The sequence below is a fragment of the Barbus barbus genome, assembly GCF_936440315.1.
Source record: "Barbus barbus genome assembly, chromosome: 41".
Taxonomy (NCBI): Eukaryota; Metazoa; Chordata; class Actinopteri; order Cypriniformes; family Cyprinidae; genus Barbus; species Barbus barbus.
In genome coordinates this window covers 18,838,607-18,854,330 of record NC_136719.1, presented here as the reverse complement: position 1 = coordinate 18,854,330, position 15,724 = coordinate 18,838,607, and the positions used below count along the sequence as shown (strand labels likewise).

Sequence of the window (15,724 nt, the reverse complement as noted above, 5' to 3'; positions counted from 1 at the left end):
GTGCTTTCCTCTGCTGTCTGAATTTTTGCAATCCCGGGAAGCTGCACTAAGTGATTACATCAAATGCCTCATAATTAAACATCTCAAGCAGCTCAGCCAAAATCTGCGGACTTACTTCCCCCCCCCTATGGACCAGTCTCAGACATGGATTCGGAATGCTTTTGATGTCACTCCTCCAATCCCACATCTCTCATTTCAAGAGCAAGAACAATTACTAGAGTTATCATCTGATGGGAGACACAACATACTTTTTTAAAAATAAGTCACTCGTGGATTTCTGGGCCTCAGCAATGGTGGAATATCCAGGATTGTCAAAGCAATGAAAGTGTTGATGCCCTTTGCAACCACGTACTTATGTGAGGCAGGCTTTTCTGCACTGACATTGTTGAAAACCAAACATCGACAAAGACTAGATGCTGAGAATGATCTGAGAGTAAAACTGTCGTCCATTGCACCGAATTTGGATGATCTGTGTACAAACATGCAGGCCCATCCTTCTCACTAAAAAAGGTAGGAAGCAATATTTTTTATTTATAACTGAAATTTTTATATTTTCTAATATACAGAAAATATGTGTATTTAGTTATTGTAGTTAAAAAATGTGGAGTTTAATCGGAAAAAGGTGGTGGGGGTGCTTGACAGGTGTCAAACACTAGAAAGGGGTGCACACAGCAAAAAGTTTGGGAACCACTGGCCTAAGGGATCGATTGCTTCAGTCTGTCCCTGTCTGTTGTGCTGCTGAGAGGTTTGCGTTTGTAGCTCCGCTTTTTTATTGAATCTTTACCTTACTTTCACTCTCTGTTGTTTAACGTGATAATGTATAACTTAATTCCCACCATATTTCTGGTATTATCTATCAAACTAATCTAACTAATTTGATCATTCGCTTTTAAAATCGCTTTTAAAAATCGTTAGCTTGTTACTCGTGGTTCCAGAATTAGAGACACGCATCCAAACTTTAGTTGAGGATAGTAAGAATGTGAGGGCTGTAGATACTGCTTTGGATGCAACTAGCTCAGGGAGTCCTGTACATTGTTCGGTTCCGGTAGAGCCTGTGCAGCAGGGCAGCTGGGTGACTGTGATGCGGCCTAGTCGCGGGTCAAAACACCACTCTTCCGTTCCAATCAGAACATCAAACAGGTTCTCCCCACTCAGTGAGGCACCCACTGAGAAACCTGATGAAAGTGCCCTGGTTATTGGCGATTCTAATGTACGGAATGTGGAAATAGAGACACCAGCCACCATAGTCCATTGTTTACCGGGAGCCAGAGCGCCTGACATCTTGGCAAATTTAAAAGTGCTGGCTAATTCTAAATGTAAATTCAGTGAGATTGTTATCCACATCGGCGCTAATGATGTTCGACTTCGCCAGTCGGAGATCACTAAAAATAATGTTAAAGAGGTGTGTGAACTTGCAAGTACGATGTCAGACACTGTAATATGCTCTGGTCCGCTCCCTGCTTACCGTGGCGATGAGATTCATAGCAGACTGTCGTCACTCAATGGCTGGATGTCTAAGTGGTGCCCGCAGAATAGCATAGACTTTATAGACAATTGGATGAGTTTTTGGGGCAGACCTGCCCTGTTGAAAAGAGATGGTGTTCATCCCTCTTGGGGTGGTGCTGCTCTTCTCTATAGAAATATGGCACATAGTCTTAGAGTTCGTACTTGACTAACTGGGGCCCAGGTCAGGAAGCAGACAGACTGGCTAAACTGACCGTCTGCTAGCCGCCTTACGTCACAGAAGTCAGTTAATACTCAGCACATAGAGACTCCTTCACCCAGATATCACACTATAGAGACTGTGTCTGTTCCCCAAACTAGAAAATACAGAAAACATCCAAACCAAATTAAGAGTAACAATTTAATTGATGTTCAACAAATACAAATATTTTACAATACAGAGAAACAAATGATAAAGCTTGGCTTACTGAATATCAGGTCCCTTTCTACAAAAGAACTTTTTGTAAATGATTTGATCAATGATAATAATCTAGATTTGCTCTGTTTGACAGAAACATGGCTAAAACCAGATGAATACATTACTTTAAATGAGTCCACCCCCCAAGATTACTGCTATAAAAATGAGCCACGTCCGAAAGGTAAAGGGGGAGGTGTTACTACAATTTATAGCAATATTCTCAGTATTTCTCGGAGGGCAGGCTTTAATTATAACTCGTTTGAAGTTATGGTGCTGCGTATATTATTATCTAGAGAAACACGTGTTAGTGATAAATCCCCTGTGATGTTTGTACTAGCTACTGTATACAGGCCGCCAGGGCACCACACAGACTTTATTAAAGAATTTGCTGATTTTCTATCTGAGTTAGTACTGGCTGCAGATAAAGTCTTAATTGTTGGCGATTTTAATATCCATGTCGATAATGACAAAGATGCATTAGGATCAGCATTCATAGACATTCTGAACTCTATTGGGGTTAGACAACACGTTTCCGGACCTACTCATTGTCGAAATAATGCTCTAGATTTAATACTGTCACATGGAATTGATGTTAGTGGTATTGAAATTCTGCAGCAAAGCTATAATATCTCAGATCATTATCTAGTCTTGTGTAAACTCCATATAGCTAAAACTGTAAATTCTACACCTTGTTACAAGTATGGTAGAACCATCACCTCTACCACAAAAGACTGCTTTGTAAGTAATCTTCCTGATTTATCTCAATTCCTCAGCATATCCAACAGTGCAGAAAAACTTGATGATGTTACAGAAACTATGGACTCTCTCTTTTCTAGCACTTTAGATACAGTTGGTCCTTTACACTTAAGGAAGATCAAAGAAAACAGTCCGACTCCGTGGTATAATGAGCACACTTGCACCTTAAAGTGAGCAGCCCGGAAAATGGAGCGCAGATGGAGGAAAACAAAACTAGAGGTATTATTATAGCCTAGCGAGAAAATACCCTATCCTACAGAAAAGCATTAAAAACTGCTAGATCTGATTACTTTTCGTCTCTTCTAGAAGAAAACATACATAACCCCCGGTATTTATTCAATAGAGTCACTAAATTAACGAAAAATAAAGCATCAACAGGTGTTGGCATTTCCCAAAAGCACAGCAGTAATGACTTTATGAACTACTTTACTTCCAAGATCGATTCTATCAGAGATAAAATTGTAACCATGCAGCCGTCAGCTACAATATCGCATCACTATAGATCCCCTGAGGAACAATTTCACTCATTCTCTACTATAGGAGAGTTAAATCATCTAAACCAACAACATGTATGTTAGACCCTATTCCATCTAAACTACTAAAAGAGCTGCTTCCAGAAGTCATAGATCCTCTTTTGGCTATTATTAATTCATCACTGACATTAGAATATGTCCCCAAAACCTTCAAATTGGCTGTTATTAAGCCTCTCATTAAAAAAACACAACTTGACCCCAAAGATTTAGTTCATTACAGACCGATCTCAAATCTCCCTTTTCTGTCAAAGATACTAGAAAAGGTAGTATCCTCGCAATTATATTCCTTCTAGACCGTATCATAGTACTGAGACTGCTCTCATTAGAGTTACAAATGCCCTGCTTCTATCATCTGATCGTGGTTGTATCTCTTTATTAGTTCTTCTGGATCTTAGTGCTGCCTTCGACACTATCGACCACAACATTCTTTTAAATAGACTAGAACACTTTGTTGGCATTAGTGGAAGTGCATTAGCATGGTTCAAATCGTACTTATCTGAACGCCATCAGTTCGTAGCAGTGAATGAAGAGGTATCATATCGATCATAAGTGCAGTACAGAAGTACCTCAAGGCTCAGTACTAGGGCCGTTACTTTTCACGCTTTACATGTTACCCTTGGGAGATATTATCAGCAGACATGGTGTTAGTTTTCACTGTTATGTTGATGATACTCAGCTCTATATTTCTTCGCGGCCCAGTGAAACACACCAAATTGAGAAACTAACGGAATGCATAGTCGATATAAAAAGTAGCTAGAGTCCTTACTAGAACCAGGAAGTACGGCCATATTAGCCTGGTTCTGTCAACACTGCATTGGCTCCCTATCAAACATTGTATAGATTTTAAAATCTTGTTAATTACTTATAAAGCCCTGAATGGCTTAGCTCCTCAGTACTTGAGCGAGCTCTTATCACATTATAGTCCTCCACGTCTGCTGCGTTCTCAAAACTCTGGCCATTTGATAATACCTAGAATATCAAAATCGACTGCGGGCGGCAGATCCTTTTCCTATTTAGCACCCAAAATCTGGAACAATCTACCTAATACTTTTCGGGAGGCAGACACACTCTGTCAGTTTAAATCTAGATTAAAGACACATTTCTTTAACCTGGCTCACACATAACACACTAATATACTTCTAGTATTCAAATCCGTTAAAGGATTGTTAGGCTGCATTAATTAGATCAACCGGAACCGGGAACACTCCCCATAACACATGATGTACTCGTTACATCATAAGAAGAATGGCATCTACGCTAATATTTATCTGTTTCTATTCTGTTTCTCAGTCCGTGTCCGGATCAGATGGTGGATCGGCGCTGGGAGATGATGTATGTGGCCCTGATCATCAGTGGAGGCCGGACACCTGGATGAGCCCCGGAGACATATCCCCAGTCACCGTAGCCACCCAATCCGGTCCGTATCCAGCCCAGATGGTCACTGCAGTCACCAGATCCAATCCGTATCCAGATCAGATGGTGGATCAGCACCCAGAGACGACCTCTACAGCCCTGAACGTCAGCGGAGACCAGGACACCGAGATAAGCTCCAGAGACATGTCCCCAGTGAGGACCCCGCCACTTAGACAGCCATCGGGAAAGACCACTGGAACCAGTTGAGCCCTTACAATCTGACTTTGCTGCAGTTGGAATTGAACTGCTGGTTCGTTTGGCCAGAGGAGAACTGGCCACCCAACTGAGCCTGGTTTCTCCCAAGGTTTTTTTTTCTTGCCGCTGTCGCCTCTGGCTTGCTCAGTTGGGGACACTTCATTTCCAGCGATATCGTCGACCTGATTGCAAAGACACTATTTAAACTGAACTGAGCTGGATGATGACATCACTGAATTCAATAATGAAATGCCTTTAACTGAAAATCTTTTTTTTAATCTTTTCATTTTACATTATTGACACACTATTTTCCTTTTTTGATATTGTGCGGTTGCTTTTGACAATTTACAGTTAAAAGCGCTATATAAATAAAGGTGACTTGACTTGACTTAAATCTCTCTCTCTGCATGTATGTATGTGTGTGTGTGTGTGTGTGTGTGTGTGTGTGTACGTATATGTGTGTGTGTGAGCATGCATGCATACATTTGTGTGTGAAGGGGAACCCAGAGTGGTGGCTTCCCAGTTTAATAGCGATGTGGTTTAGGGTGGATATGAGAGAACTCGAAACGTATTTTCCACCTTTTGTCTTGCAAAGTTGTGCGCATGTGCAGCAATGTGTTCAGTGATGGTGTGTGCGTTCAGCTGTTCTGTTTGATATACTAAAATGTATTTGCTGTTTTAAGTAAAACTAATGTGAGATATATTAATGTTATTAATCTGTTTAACACATTATATGTATGTGTGTGTGTGTGTGTGTATGCATGCACACACACACACACATATTTAATGTAATTACCATTTTAAGATATCGCTTCTTGAATTTGATACAAGTTTGTTCAAATAAACAAATTTATACTCTGCTTATTTTTTTTATTTTTTTTTTACATCTACCTTATTTATTTATCGTAATTTAAGCACAGTGCAAAATTTTTACAGTTAGCATAATTTATTTTTCTTATGCTTTTCCTTTGCATTTCTTCTAAACATAATCAGCATTATTTTTTAACACTTTCCATTGTATCGTCTTTTGTCACTCTTTTTCACACATCCTCGCACCGTCATGCACTGTCCAGCACTGACAGACTCTCCTCCACTGTATTGACCCAATCACACTAACACAAATTGAAATCATCTCCAAATCCCTCCCCTCGCTGTCATAAGAGGATATTTCTATGATACTAATAAGGTATTGTGGAAGGTGTGTTTGTGTGTGTGTGTGTGTGTGTAGCTATAGGGGAAGTGACTTGTCGAGTTGTTTTCATTTCGTACTCGAGCTCTCTTACGCTAACCACTAACAAATCGCACACATATACTACTTCTCCTTTTTTTCTTTTCCTTTGTGTATGATGTACTCGTATTTGTGTGCATGTAACATTATTTGAGAGCATGTAACACATTCATGGTACAAAATGTACTAAAAATACACTCATGTTTCTAATATTCTTTTGGCTGTAAACACGGATATACTTAAGACCACACATCCACAAATTGGAAACCCCCTCATGAGGGGCTACTGTATGTAATAACATGAATTGATGCATATCAGTGTGAGTTGTCTGTTTGTTTTTGTACTTGTGTATATTTATTGAAGCAGTAGCCTACTGCCATTTAATGTACCACTATAAAATGAGTGATAACGCTTGAGCAGGTGTTGTGGAATCCCCTGACTGCATTGCACTACACAATAACACACACACCCCCTCATCAGGGCTTACATGCACTCACGCCACACCCCTGCAGCACACACTCACACAACTTTAATAAAAACAATTTTAAAATTAACTTTTCACTTAGTGGGCCTCATCTATGCAACACAGACAGAGTGAAATAATCAAAATAATTAATAAAAAAGTCTTGCAATCTTTTTGACATTAAAAAAAGTTTGGGATTGGTAAAAAAATTTTTTTAATTTTTTTTTTATTTTTAAGAAATCTTTAAAGATCACCAAGACTGCATTTATTTGATTAAAGTAACACTAAAATAAAAACATTATGGTAATATTGTGAAATAATATTATGATTTTACATTACTCTTTTCTATTTTAATATATATATATTAATTAAAAAAAAAATAATAATTTAAATGTTATTCCTGTGATGCAAAACTGATTTTTTTTAGCATCATTACTCCAGTCTTCAGTGTCACATGATCCTTCAGAAATCATTCTAATATGCTGATTTGCTGCTCAAATAACATTTATTATTATCAATGTTCAAAACAGTTGTGCTGTTTTGTTTAGAAACCATGATACATTGTTTTCAGGATTCTTTGATGAATAGAAAATAAAAAAAGCATTAATTGTAAACTTTTTTATAAATAAATCTTTTGAATGGCATATATACATTTTTCTATATTTAAAATAATTTATAATATAATATAAAGAATTGAAAATAAAAATAATTTTTTGAAATAGAAATTTTACTTTAACTTGGGACAAATTTAATGCATCCTTGGTGAATAAAAGTGTTATGTTTTTTTATTTTTTTTAAATGTCTGTATTTGAAAGTAAAGTGTATTTGAAATTAAAATGATTTTATTTAAATCACCTGTTATTGTATCCTTTTTGGAGATAACTGATTGTATTGTATCATTTGGGGAAAATTGATTGTATTTTATTTATTTTATTATTATTATATATTATATTATTTATTATAGTTTCTTATTTTCTAATTTTTCTTCATATATATATATATATATATATATATATATATATATATACAGTGTGTGTGTGTATGTATGTATATATATATATCTGTATATATATATATGTAATGTTAAAGTGAGGAATTGTATTTTGAAATATTGAAAAATTTTGTAATATTCGAAAAATCTACAAATAAAGTGAGAGGGGAAATCACCTGTTGCTTATTTATAATTTTTTTTCCAATTTGCAATTATTCATAAAATTGACATATATTCATGTGACAATTATGAAAGAGTGTTTTTAGGAATGATTCAGAGAAATTCATTCTTTGAATTTCATGAATGACTGTCATTGAGTTTACATCACATTCATGACAGCCAGAGTCAAATCGCATGTTGCAATGTTTCGATTCTAAAATATAAGTGGGAATGTGTGAAATGACATGTATTACAAAAGGACAGGTCTGTGGAAAAATCAGCATTCACGTCTAAACACCACTGAAGAGGAGAAACTGGAAAGACTTGTGACCAACCCATACTGTAATTTACAGATCAACTTTCACTTTCATTTCACAGTATTCTGAACCAGTTGCATCACTGTAAAGATGAAGATACTGGGGGGACAAAATGAATATAGAATAATTGAGCGACACATTCAGAGATTTTCAAGCTGGTGATGTCCACTGACCAGTGACGAGTGGCCCAAATTGTGTGTGTGTGTGTGTGTGTGTGTGCTGCCTCATTTGCTGTCAGGATCATTTAGAGTGTAACAAAAGCATGGCCAGCAGCCTGGTGTTGGGGGTTCAGGGCAGGGGGTATGCATGCATGCGTGTGTGTGTGTGGTGGGAGTGTGTATCGGGATGAATAATGAGCTCCATTTAGTCTTTTCATTCTGCTCTATTTCACCAGGTGAATGGAGTACAACACACACATACACAAACTGACTTAGCGCGGGAAGCAAGAGGCTGCTTTTTACTTTTTAGCAACAAAACGACCCCAACCAGCATGCATACATGTGCACACATTCTTCATTTATATTCACTTTTCTGCCCTTTTCATAACTGTTTTGCCTTATTATGTGTTTGAATAGCTTGGCCTGTATGAGCAATATGGACGTATGCAGATTATTTCCCATAAGGAAATGTTCTCTGCCAGGATATGTCATCATATTCAGCAGGACCAGCAGTCACTGAACAGGCCCCTCTGGGCTTTCAGCTTGCACAGAAGTGGTAGTTCTAGTTTTGTCCCCCTGTGTAAAAGTGTGTGTGTATGTTGGTGAAATGTGAAAAGAAGAAAGAACAACACTGGACCCCACTGACTTTCATTGTACAGAAAAAAAAAAACCACTGACATTTCTCAAAATGTCTTATATGTATGAAAGAGAGTAAATGATGAAAGAATTTTCATTAGCGCATGGTCACTTTAATAAGAAATCAACCTAGATTTCAACCTAGAACCTATTGCAGTTATTAGTTTCCAAGTAAGACCATTTTGCAAACTAATAATTTGAGAAACTGAAAACTGAATTTCACAAAAGTATTCACTTACATAACAAATATGAAGATGGCAGTAGATTGATGCTGATGAATTTGATGTCAGTGTTACCTGCTGCTCTTAAATGTTTTTTTTAAAATAAATAATAAAAAAAAAAAGTAATAATTGGTAGGAATTAATGTAGAAATGTAGTGATTTCATTGTTTAATAAGGTCATTAAAAATGTTTTGTAAGATTTTGAAACATTCAGATAAATTACTGATTTTATATATATATATATATATATATATATATATATATATATACTGTATATACACTCACTGGCCACTTTATTAGGTACACCTTGCTAGTACCGGGTTGGACCCCCTTTTGCCTTCAGAACTACCTTAATTCTTCGTGGCATAGATTCAACAAGGTGTTGGAAACATTCTTGAGATTTTGGTCCATATTGACATGATAGCATCACGCAGCTGCTGCAGATTTGTCGGCTGCACATCCATGATGTGAATCTCCCGTTCCACCACATCCCAAAGGTGCTCTATTGGATTGAGATCTCGTGACTGTGGAGGCCATTTGAGTAAAGTGAACTCATTGTCGTGTTCAAGAAACCAGTCTGAGATGATTTGAGCTTTGTGACATGGTGCATTATCCTGCTGGAAGTAGCCATCAGAAGATGGGTACACTGTAGTCATAAATGGTCATGACATGGTCAGCAACAATACACAGGTAGGCTGTGGCATTTAAACGATGCTCAATTGGTACTAAGGGGCTCAAAATGTGCCAAGAAAATATCCCTCACACGATTACACCACCACCACCAGCCTGAACCGTTGAGACAAGGCAGGATGGATCCATGCTTTCATGTTCTTTACGCCAAATTCTGACCCTACCATCTGAACGTCACAGCAGAAATCAAGACTCATCAGACCAGGCAACGTTTTTCCAATCTTCTAATGTCCAATTTTGGTGAGCCTGTGCGAATTGTAGCCTCTGTTTCCTGTTCTTAGCTGACAGGAGCGGCACCCAGTGTGATGTTCTGCTGCTGTAGCCCATCTGCTTCAGGCTTCAACGTGTTGTGCGTTCAGAGAACGTATTCTGCATACCTTGGTTGTAACGAGTGGTTATTTGAGTTACTGTTGCCTTTCTGTCATCTCTAACCAGTCTGCCCATTCTCCTCTGACCTCTGACATCAAGAAGGCATTTTCTTCCACACAACTGCCGCTCACTGGATATTTTCTCTTTTTCAGACCATTCTAGAGATGATTGTGCGTGGAAAATCCCAGTTGATCAGCAGTTTTTGAAATACTCAGACCAGCCAGTCTGGCACCAACAACCATTTCACATTCAAAGTCACTTAAATCCCCTTTCTTCCCCATTCTGATGCTCGGTTTGAACTTCAGCAAGTCGTCTTCACCACATCTAGATGCCTAAATGCATTGAGTTGCTGCCATGTGATTGGCTGATTAGCAATTTGTGTTACCAAGCAAGTGAACAGGTGTACCTAATAAAGTGGCCGGTGAGTGTATGTGTATATATATATATAATAGTATGCAAAATATATATGTATATATTGTATTCTTTCTTTCAAAAAGTTGATGTATGTAGAAAAGTGTCTCCAGTATATTGTCACATAGTAAAATGTTGCTTCTGTTAGCTGTTCATTATTTTATTTAATTTTAAACGTATCTGGGGGACACAATGCCACCCGTTTGGAAGAATGACCTGAATAATTTATGAGTTCATGTATTTAAACTGTTGGTGTCTCAAATTACAGTACTTCTGAACACATTGTTTTCCAAACTGTGACAGTATTGAACTACGCTTTTAGGTCTAGAATTTTTAATTAGATCGCTAATTCGCTAGAAGTGCACGCCAGTGAAAAGCAATGACTATTTGACTGCAAGAAGCTTAGTATTTTAGCTGATTTGAGTGATTTTTTTAAGTATTCTTTTATTATCTGTTTCCTTGTTGTTCTTGCATCACTTTTGCCCTGTGTTGTAGCTTTTCTCTTTGACCTACTTCTTATCTATGAGCTGTTGTTTTGTGTGTGTGTACAGTTAATATTGTTTTTCTGTGATTATCAGCCACTGGCACGCTGCTCTATATAAGATTCTGCACTCTCACAAAAGAACGGTCAAACGAACGCATGCCAACACGGGGCCAAATCTGAGGACAGAGACGGTTTATTCAGCTAATCACCATCAGTGCAGCGCTCCCTCGCTCGGCCCTCCTCCCTTTCTCCTCTTTCTTTTCTCTCGCTTTCTCTTTATCTGATCAATCTGTGTATGTTTCTCTGAGTTTGAGAGAGTGTGTGTCTGAATTCATGTGTCTGGTTGCCAGCGGATCGTTTTGGGCAGGGGTCTGGTCCTGTGTTCTCTCCTCTATCGCTAATAAACCATCTGTCACCTCAATCCCTCCGTGTGTTTGTGTGTCTGTTTGTGACTTGGTTTTGGTTCGCTTTTGTTAACACTCATCAGTACAGGCTTTCTCTTTATCTCACGGTGTTGCCTTATCCTTTCAACCTTTACCTTAACAGACAGATTTTCACAGCACTACACATCTTCCATCTTTCTCATATTTCCGCTGTTCTTGTAATTCTGTCAAAGAGATGAAATGTGTCTTTATAATTTCATTATTAAAGTGTATGTTGCTTACTCTGTTTACTTTGACACTGTTTTGAGCTGCACTGATGTGCTCTTGTAGATGAAAGATGCATTAAATTGATCAAAAGTGACAGTAAAGACATTTATAATGTTACAAAAGATTTCAATTGTCTATTATATCACATAAATGGCATTCTTTAGAAAACAAAATTCAGTTTTGCTTCACAGGAATAAATTATATTTTTGAAACATTTTCAAATAGAAAATGGTTACTTTTAATAATTATCAAGTGCCTGGATTATGTGCACTAGATTTGTGCATCATAAAAGCGCATTGTAAGATGAATAATGTCCTGATTTATTCTTTAGGCTGTCTTGTATAAAACAATATAATTGGTAATGCTGATTTGAATGCTAAACATACTTTGGATAATAATTTGTATCATATTATTCAGTCAAATGAATGTACTTTGAAAAACATCAGCTATGATTATTACTGAAAGGATAGTCCACCCAAAAATTTCATACTCATTCCCATGTTGTTCCAAACCTGTATGACTTTGTTTCTTCTTTGCAACAAAATAGAAAATTTTGCATACTGTGTTGGTCCCTCTTTTCCTTACAAATGTAGGTCAACCGGAGCATTTAAGCTTCAAAAGTACCATAAAATATCTTAAAAGTTGTCCATATGACCACATTAAATGACTACATTAAATATCCTTGATTGAATACACATGAATCAATCTTTTATAGACCAGTTATCGTCGTATCGATTTAAGTAATTTCATAATTGTAACTTGACCTACTATATATCCAAACATACCATCCGTCCAGACTGTTCAGAGTCTCCAACTGTATTAATAAACTATACATTTGTTTATATTCATATGTGTATGCCAAATTAATGTTATGATTTTAAAAAGCACTAAAGGGCAACATTAAAGGGCAGTTCACTCAAAAGTGTACAATTCTTCGTGCAATGAGCATATCGGAGTACTGAAAATCTTGACATCCACCCTATATTAAGTTCATGAGAGAAGCAACAAATCATGAACATATCATTCTTTTGTACCGTCTGAGTGATTTGTTCATTGTCGGACTGATCTGGTTCTCAATTTCAAACTCAGTGAATCAAAGATACTGATTTCTCAAATTATAAACTTGCTTGAGGGGAGGATGAATGAAACTTGCATTCTGGTCTGTTTATAATACATCTAACATGTTTTTTTTAAATCATAACATTAATTTGGCATATACATATGAATATAAAGAAATGTATTGTTTATTAATACAGTTGGAAACTGAACAGTCTTGACGGTGTTTGGAGATATAGTAGGTCAAGTTACGGTTATGAAATTAGTTAAATCTATACGACGATAACTGGTCTATAAAAGATTGATTGAATACATGTGTGTTGATATGTAAGAAAATGTATATAAAAATATATATAAAAAAAAAATATCCTGCATGACCGTGACTGAGCACTTTATTTTTTGCACATTAATAATATTGCAAGTGTAATCCATTTTGGATATGCAGTAAATTTATTTCAAGTGTTACACTCGTTGTTAGAATTATATATATATATATATATATATATATATATATATATACATGAAGAGTTTATTTGCAAAAATTATGTTACTTTTTATTATGTTATCATGTTTTCATTGTTTTATTGTATTAGCTATATATTTTTTAATCTAATCAAAGTAACCCAACTGCAGTTTGATTGAGATTAATTGGAATGCACAATGAAAAAACATGATTTTTAAAATTTTTTATCTGTTTTTGCAAATTAACTCTTCATATACGAACACACATACACACACACACACACACAGTCACAACCTCAAGCATATTCAAATGTACTCCTATTTAACAGTCAGTATTTATTGAGATCATCTCCATGATCTACCATAAGAATGTTTTTCCTCTTTCTCCACATGAAGCTGTTTGTGCGTCACATGCAGTGTTTATATGTGAGTATTGTGCTTTGGATGATGTTACTGGAAAGTTTAAGTAACAGACAAACATGTTTATCTATGCCTCCTACTGTTTTTTTTATTTTTGTGTTTGATCATTTTTATTATTTGTCATTACTGCAGCGTCATAAAAAGACAGGAATGGAGTTTTTTCCCCCCATGTTTTTAATTAATGTTTATATTCCAAATTTTGTGTCAGTCTTCTAGATCTTTCACACAATCACACACACACACACATAGACTTATCATGGTGGCTCAGAGACAGTGTACCTGCTAGTGGAATGAGGAGTGGCTACTATAGGCTGACCACAGAGGAAATCAGCCTATTGTAATCTTCCCAGTGGGTGCATGTGTGTGTGTGTGTGTGTGTGTTTGTGTGTATGGGTGGGTAAGTCAAAGTGAAAAAATAAGGAAAATGGTGCTGCTGCAACATCCGGCTAATAATTTATTGTGACAGGTTGAACAAACTGAATTTATGTGCCAATCTACTTGCGACACACAGATGCCTTGTTGAACACAGAGAGGAAAAGGAGCTCTGACTCAAGAGATATGAAAGAATGCCAGAGTTATTCTTGCTACCTCATGTCTCCTATAGACTCACATACAAATCAATTCAAATTGGAGACATAAATGAATGCAAGTTTCTAATTGCTTTGCGCAAAGTCTGTGGTTTTGTATGTCAGTCGCCCTGAAGAGGAGTTTGCATTGAGGTGCCTGCGCATGTTTGTGTCTGCTTTGATTGTGTTATCATGTAAACTAACCATTGACAGGTAAATTGGTCAGAGCTGACTTTAACCGCAGTGACCATCCTGAAACATAATCTCACAAACCGCCTTGATGACACGGCACCTTTAACCCTGGTTAAAATACAACACTGGGGCCATCAGCAGAGTTAATTCAGTAATATTTGTGATGGAACTGTAATGGGTTTTCTTTACGATATCATTGTGGTGTGATATCCATTCTGATTTATGTAAAGTTGACTCCCAGTCCACTATTGTAAAGTAATTTATATAGGACATGTTGAAGTTCACTCACATTTTCAGTTCTATTAACAGTTAGCAAAAAGTAAACTTTTGTTTTTAAGCAAAGATTTTAAACAACATTTTTTTTTTTTTTTTGTCATACTTTGTAAATATATTAAAGCAAATAAATAATCAGTTATGTAAAGTAAATCTCAATGCAGCGGTTATGTACTCAGGCTAACATTTGCTTTGGCAAGCGTTTATTTGGTGCCAGTGGAAAATACACTTTAATTATATATTTATCTGTTTAAAATTGTAATTAATTCTACATTTTCAAAAGTGAAAAGCTTTTATTGGTTTTAAACAAAGGCTGCATTTATTGGTTAAAAAATACAGTAAAACAGTAAACTAAAATTGTGAAATTTTAATATATATTTTGAAATGTTATTTATTTCTGTGATGGCATTACTCCATTCTTCAGTGTCACATGGTCCTTCAGAAATCATTCTAATATGCTGATATGGTGAAACATTTCTTGTTATTATTAATGTTGAAAACAGTTCTGGTGCTTAATATTTGTTTGGAAACCATTATATTTTTTTCAGGATTACTTGATGAATATAGGAAGGTGTTTAAAACTCTTTTTTTTTTTAAGTGATTATTTGAAACAGAAATTTATGTAACTTTTATAAATGTCTTTATAGTCACTTTGTATCAATTTATTGCATCCTTGCTGAATTAAAGTATTAATTACTTTAAAAAATCTTTTGGAAAACAGCATATATAAAATATTTCAATATTTCAAATAATTGATAATATAATCTAATATAATCATATAAACTGTTGTAGTTATACTAAAGTTGGAAAATGCTGTTGAAATGTTTCATGTGTGATATGAACAAAACTCTTTACATTAATAAACTTTTTACATTAACACCCCAAACATTTTCATAAAAAATGTGAGTCATGGGGGTCAAATCCTCCCTTCCAACCCCCCTGTATAATTCACACCCTTAGTTCTGATTGGACGGCTACAGAGATATATGTGATGTCATTATTGAGCTCGGAAACGTTCCACACACTGTGTTTCCAACACAAAGGTCACGCTCAGAGGGTGTGTGTGTGTGTGTGTGTGAGTGGAAGGAACTCTTTGCACCTGTGTTTTTGTTTTTTGGTGTCACTTTGGGGTGGTGATACACCCCCCACCAGCACCAGCA

At 36.3% G+C, this 15,724-nt stretch overlaps 1 protein-coding gene across 1 annotated transcript; it reads left to right on the top strand.

Annotated features, from left to right (window-relative positions):
• Positions 1 to 1,059: 1,059 nt before the first annotated feature.
• On the top strand, positions 1,060 to 6,077 carry LOC306860390 (uncharacterized protein). The gene is made up of 2 exons (XM_079402062.1): positions 1,060 to 2,896; positions 4,501 to 6,077. Exons 1-2 carry the CDS (start codon positions 2,864 to 2,866, stop codon positions 4,828 to 4,830), a joined length of 363 nt encoding a protein of 120 aa, XP_079258188.1. The 5' UTR covers positions 1,060 to 2,863; the 3' UTR covers positions 4,831 to 6,077.
• Positions 6,078 to 15,724: the final 9,647 nt, after the last annotated feature.